The following is a 13,381-nucleotide window of genomic DNA, read 5'->3' on the forward strand; positions in this document are numbered from 1 at the left end:
TTCAAGTACAACATTATGTATTAATTGATAAACTACGGATTTCAGCAACTGTTTCGACCTTGTGTGTTAATTCTACATTATAGGTGGAAGGGGCAGGGCAATACAATCACCCAGCCACTGCCCACTGGCGCCCTCTGGTGCCCAGGCTGACTGACCTGCTGTGCCACCCCGCTGTAGACATCCTGGGGCACCTCACAGGGAATTAGGTTCACAGAGGTGGCACCGATCACATCCCGACCCAGGGCTGCGTAGTGCTGGAGACCATTACATGAACCATCCTGAGGGGAGGAAGGAGGGAGTGAAGAGAGAAATATAAGACACTTTTTGGGGTTGCAAATAAAAGCTTAAATCGAGGTCATAGATGAGTCCTGAAGAAGCACAGACAGATGAGGTCAATGAGCTGCTCAACTCTACATAGCTATAGCCCAACCAACAGAGAGGTTAACTGATGTCTGAACACACTGTTTAGGATGGATCAGACAGGGCAGGACTGAGCACAAAGTCAAGTGACATAACAACCATTTCCCCAAAATGGTGTCAGGGGAGCTGTTGCCTTGTTAACTTTTCATGAGGCCTCTAAAATAACAGTATAGCGCGTAAGTGAGACACCGCGTGTTTAAAGGTTCTCCAATGTACCTCTTGAGGGGAGCTAAACAAAATGGACTAGGAGTATGCAATATAGCAAAACTTACACCTATTCTTTCAGAGGGTAATATGGAGCTATGACCGTATTGCATATACCTATCTAATCCTTTCCGATCTAAATGGACGGTCAAGGGGCGGGGGTTAGAGGTCAGTGTCATTACCTGATGCACAGGAAAATGGGAGATGAAGTGTGTGGGGTCAGGTGATCTGACAGCGTTGGCTATCTCCATACAGCAGGCCAAGGCTTGCCAGGGTTCATCTGCATTCTGCCACCACTTCTTACCCTGCCGTGAAAACGCACACACAACCACAGACAATACAGTATCAGGTACCACAGATCAATGGTTAGATTATCTCTCAGTGGGTAGAATATTACATCCACAATCTATGAGCTGTAACAGTATGATAATAAACAGGACACATTGTTAGCAGACTGACGTTGAGGGGGTTGTCTGCAGAGTCCAGGATGTCGTCCATGATTGTGTTGGCGTACTCCAACCTGCCGGCCAGCGAGCTGCGTTTCTTCAAGCCTGTCAGGTTGACCAGGTGGATCTTCAGCCATTTCAGACCGCCCGGCCCCAGGGGCTTCCCCTCCGCAAACACCAGGATGGCCCTGGTCACATCGCTGCCCAGGTGGTTGAAGTAGGGCGGGCACGGGTACGTCCGCCCGCGGAAGTCCATGTTGTGGGGAAACCAGAAGACCTCGTCCCTCATGTGGTTGGCGATGGAGAGTTTATAGAGGGCGTCCATCCTGAGGCTGTGCATCTCACTGCACTTCTTCTTAGCCTTGACCACCTCCCTCTTCAGGTGGGCCTTCTCAGCTGAGGAGTAGGTGGCCAAGTCCTGCTGGCTGTAGCGGAGGATCTTGGGGGCCTCGGAGTTGGGCGGCGGGATGTCCAGCTTCTCATTGCCCTTATCGTTGAAGATGGAGATGATGATGTCTAGCAGGGGCTGGTTGATCCTCCAGGCCGCGTTGCCCAGCTGGTTGAGGGAGTCGAGCACGGCATGCAGGTCAGCCTCCTGGCACTTCTCCAGCAGGATCTCATGCTGGTTGGCGCCAACCACCGTGCGCATCATCTTGGTGGGGGTGAGGAGGTAGGCGCCGAACTTGGCCGAGGTCCAGGGCACGGGGGGGCACAGCATGGGCATCACGTAGGAGTCAAAGGTCAGCGTGGTCTCCATGGCGTCCTGCTGCATCTGTGTCAGGATGGGGTGCGGCTTGATGAAGCCGACCTGCAGCCAATCACAACACGAGAGATCCAATTACATACATGAAATACAAAAACACAGGTACAGTACCAGTCCAATCAAATGTCTGCTCAAAAGCAGAGCTGAACATTTTAATTAAGCTTCAGTAAAACAGGCAGCCTTATTTGCTGTGACAACGCCACCACATTAACCATGGCTTCTGGTGGAGAGCGCATGCGGCTGATTTATTTCCTTACTAAGTGTAATTGTGATGATGTAAATACTGTGGTTACCAGCTAAGGCATCTGGTTCATAGCAGTTTTAATCATGTGTGACAGCCGGAGACTAATTAGCTACTTCCTGAAAGGTTTCACCAACCAAACGCACAGAGAGACACAGCATTGTAGAAAACGTACTGTATAAACCAACAGTGCAGTCTAACACACACAGAGAAAGACAACAGATTCAGTCCTTCAAGAGATATAACAAATCCAGTCCATCAACCAGGCAGATATTCCATGAAAAATAAATGAGAGAAGCATTGTGCAGCCTAACAACTCTGCATGCTGCAAAAATCATTAGGCTGCACCCCTGCTGCCCTACCCTCTACCCCCCTGAGCCAGCCCAGCAGAGGGAGGAGTGGCCAGAGACCAGCTTTGAAAACCACAGCGGATTGAGATGCCGGAAGGCACTTCTTTTACACCAGGAACGAGGCTCAGAGGACAAAATAGAAAGTGTCTTCATTTCCTTGTCAGTTATCCCAGGGCAGTCAATCAGCCAGCCAACAGCTCTGCATGGGCTGTGCAGCATATACAGTGACACGGCCTGTACAGAAGTCAAGGAATTCATCATTGTTACGCTTTGCGGAGCAGCGCAGAGCTGTTGAGTAGAAAATTGTCAAGGAAGTGAGTTCGTGTTTATACAGGACCTCCCGCCCCCACCTACCGTCAACCAATCAAGTCAATGCTGAGCAATACGGAGCCCTCCGCATTATAAACAGATGTTGGAGGCACACAGCGATGTGGTATGGAGCAACTGCATCACACCCTCCATACGGAGCCTCCGACCACATTTACGGACAAAGCATAAATTGGCTTTTAGTCAACTGCACAGCCGTCCACTCTTGCAGGGAAAGCGGTTTTATTATTCATATGCTCATGAGCCCGGACCGTGCAGGCAGAGAACATAATATGAGGGAGCTGGGCTGTGAGAGGAGTGCTGAATAGACAGACATAGCAGCTATAACAGATAGCCTTTCCAAAAACCCAAGGTAGCCTGTTATGTTATGGCACCTTCTCAATGCTGCACTAACTGATTTCGCTCATAAAATGTCAATGTGAAGACTAAGTCATGACACCAAAATGAGATGTCACGAAAATGACCCGAAGCCTTGAAAATCTGGTGAAAAAAATGACTGGCATAAATCACTTCAAAATGTAGTATACGATTTACCTGTTTGTTACTGCGGAAGGTGTACATGTGGTAGAGGACAGGGATGAACTTCCTGTCATTGGCAGGGTTGAGGATGTCGCTGTTCACCTTCATGTGCTTGACCATGAGGTCCACCAGGTAGGTGCCCAGCTCCACCACCACCGTGTGGGGCCATTGGGTATTGTCCCCCAGCAGGGAGGGACCAGAGCTATGCTCCGCCTCCAGCTTCCACCATCGTTCCCTAGGCAATACGTCAAAATCCTGCACCGCACAGGAAGGAAGTTCTTTAAGTCAAACAGTAGGTCAATGATTTAATACGTCTTGTAATTGCAGGCAGACAACAACAACAAAAAACAGATAAAGACCAGATGTGGGTGGAAGAGTGACACATAGAAATAGAATGAATAGAATGGGCTTAGAACCTCTACCGCTGACAATATGACTGGTAAACTCATGGGTACACTCGCAATGGCTGCCTGCCTTGTGATGCAACATTTCTATGGTAATGTAGAATGTTTATTCAAATGATGTTAACTGATGTGGCTCATGCTATGGAATGCATTTTTAGTAATGTCAGTTGAAACAACAAATCACAGCAGATATTGATGGGTACACTTCCTGCTTTGACCCTATGGGTACTCTCGCAATCGCCACCAGTCCACCCATTATGCCATCATTGACGTGTATGGGGACGCCTGTTCTACTCATTGTATTTCTGTGGAGTGTCATACCTTAGAGTCTTTGGCTAGTAGCTCAGCATATTCATTGTAGATATGGCTGAGCTTGTCCACCATCTGGTTGTGGCTCTTCATGCGGATGCAGAACTTGTTGTGGACCCTGTTTCCCAGCTCCTTGGCCAGGATGTGGAGAGACTCCCCACTGGGTGGCAAGTTAGACAGACTCTGACAATGACAAATATCAACATTATTAGGATCATCTGTATTTCATAGCATTACATTTGATATCAAGCTACAAAGATGCTAAATATCCCTGACCTTAGAAGTCTAGATACATCAGAGGTCTAAACAAGTCAAGGTCCAACATACTGCTGGGATGCAGTGGGCTTTCCCTGAAGGGTTCAAACACAGAACATTGTGGAACGCCAAATTAAACGTTACAACGTTCATATCATTTGTCAACCAGCTCAGACAATGATACCACTCAGAAAAATAAGAATTGAACCAATAGAGATACAGTATATGCATTGAGTGTAGAAAACATTAGAAACACCTCCCTAATATTGAGTTGCACACAAGGTGTCGAAAGCGTTCCACAGGGATGCTGGCCCACGTTGACGCCAATGCTTCCCACAGTTGTGACAAGTTAGCTGGATGTCCTTTGAGTGGTGGACCATTCTTGATGCACACGGGAAACGGTTGAGCGTTAAAAAAAACAGCAGCATTGCAGTTCTTGACACAAACCGGTGCACCTGGCACCTACTACCATACCCCGTTCAAAGGCACTTAAATATTTTGTCTTGCCAAATTCACGCTCTGAATGGCACAAACACACAATCCATGTCTCAAGGCTTAAAAATCATTCTTTAACCTGTCTCTTCACCTTCATCTACACTTATTGAAGTGGATTTAACAAGTGACATCAATAAGGGATCATAGCTTTAACCTGATCAGTCTATGTCAGAGACAGTTGAGAGGATTAAGTGGGTTATATAATAATAAAAGCTTTATACCTGGATCATGATGTCTACATAGTCCTTTTGGTCCATCAGACAGAGGTAGGGGTAGAGGCTGAGTCTGACGGCCTTCGGGGTGATGCTGGCCAGGATCATATTGCTCTCCCTCAGGGCCCCAACCAGGGCTTTGTGCCACACCATCCACTGCTCCGCCAGCAGAGTCCTCTGAAACATTCACATGCACCACCATCAGCACGGTAATACTGCATGGTACTGTGTGGTTCTGGTGGACGAAAACATAAAGTATGTTCCATAAGCAAGTTCTGCCTTAGACCCACTTTGCATAGGAGTTCAAAGTTGACGTCAAGTTAAACAACAAACACCTTATAACTTTCATTTGGACTCGACTAGCTAGCCAATAACCATCTGTGGTATTCAGTATGTGTTCCGATTCAGATATTGTGATCGAACAGAACAGGTCTCCAGCCAGGTTGTGAAACTGGGTCAACCCTCCATCTAGGGGACTGTCATATTGCCTGTCCATGCCAGGAGGAGAGAGCCCAGCTGACACAGAGCAGATAGGCTGACCTGGCCTCTAGATGACTTTGCCCCCTCAGGAGAGCCCCATCAAAATACATTATCATTCTGCTGTACATCATAATTCCGCTGTAAATGTTGCAGAACCACCAGGGACCCTCGTCCTCCTGCTCCCAGTCTGAAACACTGTCTGTAGATGCAGGGAGAGTTTAAACTGTAAATGCCTGGCCCCAGATCACTGAGATAACAGGAGAGACCTCAAAGCATTACATTTAAAGTTTTGACTGATGTCTGGAGACAAACTTGACACTGACATTAAACAATAAAATAAAAATCAACATAATGAAAATATGATTTTGTCATTGGCAAAGGATTAAATAAAATTCCACCCCTTCAATGTAAAGTGATTTGAGATCCTATACAACTCCAATAATTGCTCATTTCAGGGCCATTAAAAACAAAATAAAGTATAGTATATTTCAGTGTGTCACTATCCCATACAACTATAGTAGTATATTTCAGTGTTTGGCCAGACTATATGTCTAGGTGGGTGGGGCAGTTGGTTTACCATCTTGGCCATGTGTGGGGTAACAGGCTTCATGGCCTCCACAGAGTGAATGGTGATGGTGCTGGCCTGTTCCATGCTCAGCTGACGGCTGAACCTCTCCCGCAGCTCCTCCAGGCTGAAGGCCAACTTGGGGTACTTAGCATCTGCCCTCTGAAACACACACAGGTCAGATGGGTTCAGAGAGGCCATACACAGACAGGGTTTTACAGGGAGAGACTATCACATCACAGGAGAGATACACTGGAAGGGAGCATACATTAGACCTAATGTCTAGTATCTAATATTGATTCTGATAAATTTAGATTACTCACATAGCTATTTTGGAATGCGTGTGTGCACATTCGAGCGTGTTTGTCCAGTCCTAGCCAAAAAGAGGGTGCGTCTGTGTATTCTGAATAATATGAGTGTGTGGTGATGGGGAGGGTTCGGTCAGGTCAGGGTGCGTCGCTGAGTGTGTGTTGACAGTGCAGTCAGCTGCCAACACACAGAGCATTACCCAGCCTTAATTACTAGACCAGGGATTATCAACTAGATTCAGCCGAGGGTAGATTTTTTCTTTAGCGGATAGTCAAGGGGCCAGAACACAATTACAAATCATTTGTAGACTGCAAATTGACCGCAAAAAGCCCAAACATATATAATATTTGACTAAACCATAATCTCAAACTTTTCTTACATTTGTATACGATCGCATACACTCAGTGGTCAATTTATTAGGTACACACCCCTTTTCACAAAAATGGTTCGCTCCTATAAACCGTGAGTCACGTTCCCATGGCTTGCTATAAAAAGGAGGCAGACAGGCAACCGGTAACAGTTTGATTGAACGTTAGAACGGGAAAAACAAGTGACCTAAGCGACTTTGAGCGTGGTATGATCGTCCTGGGCTTTTCACACACGCAGTGTCTAGGGTTCACGGAGAATTGTGAAACAAAAAAACAACAAAAACATCCAGTCAGCGGCAGTCCTGTAGGCGAAAACAGCTTGTTGATGAGAGAGGTCGAAGAAGGATGGCAGTACAACAGTGGTGTGCAGAATGGCATCTCGGAACACACAACTCGTCGGTCCTTGTCACGGATGGGCTATTGCAGCAGACGACCACACCGGGTTCCACTCCTATCAGCTAAGTCGGTAGGTCAGTACTGTGACTCAGTTGGTAGAATATGGCACCTGCAACGCCAGGGTTGTGAGTTCAATTCCCATGGGGGACCAGTACAAACAAATATCTGAAAATGTATGCACTCAATGTATGTAAGTCACTCTGGATAAGAGAGTCTGCTGAATGACAAAAATGTGTTTTTGACCTAAAAGAAGCGGTTCCAGTGAGCACGTGATCAACACTGGACAATTGAGGAGTGGAAAAACATTGCCTTGTCCGACAAATCTCAATTCCTGTTGAATCATGCTGATGGCAGAGCCAGGATTTGGTGTAAGCAGTAAGCAGAGTGCATGGACCCATCCTGCCTGATGTCAACGGTACAGGATGGTGAGGGGAATGTTTTCCTGGCACATGTTAGGTACCTTGATAACAATTGTGGAACACGTCCATGCCCTGAATAATTCAGGTTGTTCTGGAGGCAAAGTGCGGGTCCGACCCGATGTACCTAATAAACTGGCCACGGTGTATACCTCTCTATTATGCGTGGGAATACTTTCGAACAGATTTCCAAAATTAAAAATCATTTGGAGCTGATGTGCTGGTGTATTTACACCCCCCAACAGTTGCTCAGAAAACATGGGGTGCCAAATAAAATCACCCGCAGGCCAAATTTGGCCAGTTGGGGAACCCTGCACTAAACGCTTAGTCTGCTGCCAACACACAGAACATTACCCAGGCTTAATCACTAGACATTCAGCGCCACAAGACTATAAAGTAAACAGATGGCTCATTGTGCTCGACGTAATAAGGTGTAGTCACATCTATGTGCTCCAATTACTGTGGACTGGTACCTTGACTGCTTGGCATTTCATTTCCAAAAAATCAAATGATATAATTTACAAAGGAGTATGAAAATGTATATGTTTACATCTATCATTGGATGGTTTTTTCATTTAAGGTCAGTGTAGTTGTGTCTGTCTGTCTCTGTGTGTGTGTCTCTGTGTGTTTGGTGCTTCGAGTGAAGGCACTAAATGGACTAAGGCAGGCCCACGCCACCATTCCCCCTGTGCCAGCAGTCACCTGACAGAGAGAAATAATGAGGACACGAGGGCCCAAACTAACACAAACCAAACCCGGAGCCTCAATTAACAGCCAGTAGCTATGCAAATTAACATCCATCCCATCACCCTCCCGCGGCCAATAAAAAAATAAATATGCTTATACTGCATCATTACATGCTGCTGCTTTAAGCTTAACCCTCACCAAAGGTCTGGCTGGCACCCAATTAAAAAGCTCCTAGAAAGTGGCGGCACATATATCTCATTATATAAACACACAGCTGGCTAAGTGGTCCAGTGAGAAGGGTAGTGAGTAGGCCTACATACTGAGAGGGCCTGTGTACTTTTACATGTTGTGATTTATTATTGAAAGAGGGCGTCCGTGACCTGTGCAAGGACATCTGGGTATTATCAGGTAACACCTCATTGAATGGTTGATGTACGGTGTCTCTTTATTAACCCGGGAGACACAGGAAGAGACACTAAATATGTCCGCAAAGGTGAGGCCGCTTGAACGGCAGCGAAAACAAAGCTAAAGGTTACGCGGGAGATAAGTCACTTCGTCACTGGCTCGAAGGCACTAAAGCATGGCACAATACTAGTCTTATTTAAAGAGCAAGCTTTGCTGCTGAGGAACTACAGTATATACACTGATGTATTTGGACGCATACATTTACATTTTAGTCATTTAGCGGACACTCTTATGTTATAACATTCTGTTTCAGTGCATCTGTGGCAGTTCATGCTGGGCCATGAGAGAGGACGGAATAATAAGTATGTTCATGTGTATTGTTGTTTGCGTGTGTCAGACGCTTGTTTCTGCCAAGGGGCAGAGATTGTCCAGAGACGGAGCAGAGCCAGCATGGACCGGAATGGGACAACTACCAAGCCTCCCTCCTTTTCCTTCTCGCTCGCTCTTCCAGCTAGGACCCCTGGCAAAGGCAGATCTGTCAGCTAAACCATAGATCAAGTGCAGTAGGGCACCAAGATTAATGAGTTAGCTCATAATGATAGAAATGAAATATCCCCCTCACAGGAGAACACAGCATCTCCAAACACTAGACCAAACTGCATTTCTGCACATCCAATTTGCAAATAGTACCTAGTATACCTTTTGTCCAGGTAGGGTATTAATATTAATATATGAATATATAAATATGTGTGTGTGTGTGTAGTTTCTAATGTATTCTAATGTGCAGTTTCGACTTCCCGTGAGACGGTGTTATGAAAACTTGGCACGGAGTTAAAAAACAACTCTCCCTCTCTCCCCCCCTCCCCATGGTGCAAGCACAGCTAAAAATACATCCCGTATGGCAAAAATGCTGTAAGTGAATCATGTGAGAAAGCATAGCAGCACCACTTAACCCTAACAGAAATCCCACTATGCCCTCAGACGAACCATCAAACAGGTGTCAATACAGGATTAAGATTGAATCCTACACCGGTTCTGACTCTCATCGGATATGGCAGGGCTTGAAAACTATTACGGACTACAAAGGGAAACCCAGCAGCGAGCTGCCCAGTGACACAAGCCTACCAGACGAGCTAAATGCCTTTTAATGCCTGCTTCGAGGCAAGCAACACTGAAGCACGCATGAGAGCACCAGCTGTTCAGGACAACGGTGTCATAACGCTCTCGGTAGCCAATGTGAGCAAGACCTTAAAACAGATCAACATTCACAAAGCTGCAGGGCCAGATGGATTACCAGGACGTGTACTCAAAGCATGCAATGACCCACTGGCAAGTATCTTCACTGACATTTTCAACCTCTCCCTGACCGAGTCTGTAATACCTACATGTTTCAAGCAGACCACCATAGTCCCTGTGCACAAGGAAGCGAAGGTAACCTGCCTAAATGATTACCAGCCCGTAGTTATCACATCAGTAACCATGAAGTGCTTTGAAAGGCTGGTCATGGCTCACAACAGCATCATCCCGGATACCCTAGACCCACTCCAATTCACATACCGCCCCAACAGATGCACAGATGACTCTCAATCGCACTCCACACTGCCCTTTCCTACCTGGACAAAAGGAATGCCTATGTGACAATGCTGTTCACTGACTAGTGCCCACAAAGCTCAACACTAAGCTACGGACTCTGGGACTAAACACCTCCCTCTGCAACTGGATCCTGATGGGCCGCCCCCCGGGTGGTAAGGGTAGGCAACAACATCCAGGACCTATATAGTAGGCGGTGTCAGAGGAAAGCCCCAAAAAATTGTTAAAGACTCTAGTCACCCAAGTCATAGACTGTTCTCTCTGCTACCGCACGCCAAGCGGTATCGCCGCGCCAAGTCTAGGACCAAAAGGCTCCTTAAGAGCTTCTACCCACTAGCCATATGACTGCTGAACAATTAATCAAATGGTTAAACCCCCCCCCCCCACGCACTTCTGCTACCCGCCGTTTATTATCTATGCAAAGTCACTTTACCCCTACCTACACGTACTCATTACCTCAACTAACCTGTAACCCAGAACATTGACCCCCTGTATATAGCCTTGTTATTGCTATTTTATTGTGCTACTTTTTTTTCTTCTTTTTTTCTTTCTTTTATTTGGTAAATATTTTAACACTTTCTCAAACTGCACTGTTGGTTAAGGGCTTGTAAGTAAGCATTTCACAGTAAGGTCTACACATGTTGTATTCGGGCGCATGTGACAAATAAAGTTTGATTTGGTTTTAATTGCTCCTGTAAGTCGCTCTGTAAATGTATTTGATTTATTTAACCCTTATTATTAGGTAAGTTGAACACATTCTCATTTACAGCAACAACCTGGGGAATAGTTCAAGTGGAGAGGAGAGGAGATGAATAAGCCAATTGTAAACTGGGGATTATTAGGTGACCGTGATGGTATGAGGACCAGATTGGGATTTTAGCCAGGACACCAGGGTTAACACCTCTACTCTTACGATAAGTGCCATGGGATCGATAGTGACCACAGAGATTCAGGACACCTGTTTAATGTCCCATCCGAAAGATGTCACCTTACGCAGGGTCATGTCCCCAGTCCCTGTCATGTCATGTTATTTTTTTAGACCAGAGGAAAGAGTGGGATGCAGGGTGGTATGCTGCTGGATACTGCACCATGATTACATGGAGATTGTTCTAGGACAAACACATGACACAGTCCAACCACTGCTTTCAGAGAGCCCTCCAGGCCTGGGGCGAATTTATTACGCTGATTGTTGCGAAACCGTTTACTTCAAACGGAAACGTTTTGCAACAAAAAACAAGTTTATATTGCTCAAATTCAGGTAAGTCCCTCCATGTTTCGTTCAATTTGCTCAGTTTGGTTCATAAACGATAAACGTTTTCTGTTGCAAGACGTATACACCCCTAGAAAAAGCACGTTATGTGTCAGACTGCATGGCTGCATGACAGCGAGAGGGACAGAGAGACACATTTCTGTCTCCAACAATGGAAAGAGTGATCTATTCTATTTCATTCTAGTTCAGTCACTATAGATACAATAATTATTATATTTTACTCTATTCATAGTAAATAATTTATTAGATGTATATAGCACTTTTCATAATAGATCTCTCAAAACGCTTCATAAGCAAAAAAACTAACAAAAAGGACAGGTCCGGTCAAGCAATAAAAGCCAAGTCTCTGAATTGTGCATCCTCTGCAGATGGGTGTCTACTCTACTCATATGTTGACATGTGTCCTACCTCTGTGTAGAAGTCTTTGACCAGAGGTGAGGAGCAAGTGTGCAGGACAGTGTTGATGCTGGGTTGAAAGTCTGGTTCCACGGTGTGGATGGCCCTCAGCACCATGTCCCTCTCATCCTGCCTGAACACACAGAGTCTAAACAGCTCTTCCACACACAGGCCATCCTCTTTCATCTGACGCAGGACCCTGAGGACAGACAGGAAACACAATGTCAGAAACAAGGTAGCAAACCTCAGTCAGTACTCCCTACAAAGTTGCATTTTGCATATTTCTTTCAAATAGCCATTACTTACAGATGAGTGCATTGGGGACGGATAAAGGCAATGGATGGATTACAAGTGTTGATAATCTTCTGGTAATATTATCTTAATTGCTTGAAGTAAAACGTTAGGCATGTACTTTCATCAGCATAAAAAAACTGAACTTTTTGACCTTGGTCTTCAGAAGGTGAACAAGGCCTAATGCCGGATCTAGTTTACTGTGGCCCCATGGTGACTTAATTATATTTAAAGCACCTCGGCTCCGATATCATTATGCATGGCTTTATTATGCTGAGTGACAATGCCAGCATAAACAAACATCATTTTGGAAACATCAGGCAGTCCACAGACCGGTCACAGAGCACGTTGGTGTCATTTTAATTCAAATGATGGTCATCCTGAGACTCCACACCTGCCATGACTGGACTGTTGAATTCAGGAGATAGCGATGTGCACACAGCCAGTGGAATATAGAATGTAGTGTATGGAGCGAAAACTGAAGCTGAAGAGGGATTGAGGAAACTAAGGCCTGGCTAATTCAAAGCGGCCCGTTGGATAACCGATGGAGCCTTTGGGAACTAAGCAAGAGACAAAGCTGAAGTGTACTACTAAGCTAAGTCAACCTGAATGTCTGAGAAGAGGCATGTTGTGTGTCAGACAGCATGGCCGCATGGCATGCTGGAAATAGTGTTCTGTTCTATTTCATTCTATTCCAGTCTAGTTACTATAGATTCAATAATTCATCTATTTTACTCTACTCATGGGATTAAACAATTCTTTTGAAGCTTTATTTAACTAGGCAAGTCAGTTAAAAACAAATTCTTATTTACAATGACGGCCTACCCCGGCCAATCCCGGACGACGCTGGGCCAATTGTGCGCCGCCCTATGGGACTCCCAATCACGGCCGGTTGTGATGCAGCCTGGATTCAAACCAGGTACTGCAGTGACACCTCTAGCACTGCGATGCAGTGTCTTAGACCATGATGAGTCGTCTACCCTACTCTACTCTGGGGTTGAGGTCAATTGCTCCTATATGTGACTGTTTCAGAGCACTGTATGAATGCCGTCTGTCAGTAGGAAGGAAAAGTTATGCTGTGGCATGTGATGTGTAACACCTCGATGTAACCCAGAGACAGAGGGCCCTGGTGGGCTTATGTGTTACCACTGCCCTCTAGTGGAGTAAAACAGAATACTGCGACACTGACAAAGCAAAAGGGATGAGGTATTGGAGGGGGGAAGATTTGTCATCAATGAGAGAGTATTCCTTTGCCCTCCAGAG

The 13,381-nt window shown here is 45.8% G+C and overlaps 1 protein-coding gene across 3 annotated transcripts in view; it reads right to left on the bottom strand.

The window, feature by feature from the left end:
- The window catches only part of LOC115144871 (DNA-directed RNA polymerase, mitochondrial-like), a 39,119-nt gene that overhangs the window by 16,040 nt on the left and 9,698 nt on the right, over positions 1–13,381 (bottom strand). For all 3 annotated transcript variants that reach the window (XM_065003054.1, XM_029685969.2, XM_029685970.2), the window contains exons 5-12: positions 11,840–12,026; positions 6,003–6,152; positions 4,955–5,122; positions 3,996–4,166; positions 3,286–3,525; positions 1,084–1,878; positions 807–929; positions 156–278 (exon numbers count right to left, since the gene is read on the bottom strand). In XM_065003054.1, the coding sequence (XP_064859126.1) occupies positions 156–278; positions 807–929; positions 1,084–1,878; positions 3,286–3,525; positions 3,996–4,166; positions 4,955–5,122; positions 6,003–6,152; positions 11,840–12,026 (1,957 nt within the window). The remainder of the gene's footprint in view (positions 1–155; positions 279–806; positions 930–1,083; positions 1,879–3,285; positions 3,526–3,995; positions 4,167–4,954; positions 5,123–6,002; positions 6,153–11,839; positions 12,027–13,381) is intronic.

This window comes from Oncorhynchus nerka, linkage group LG17, assembly GCF_034236695.1.
Source record: "Oncorhynchus nerka isolate Pitt River linkage group LG17, Oner_Uvic_2.0, whole genome shotgun sequence".
Lineage (NCBI taxonomy): Eukaryota > Metazoa > Chordata > Actinopteri > Salmoniformes > Salmonidae > Oncorhynchus > Oncorhynchus nerka.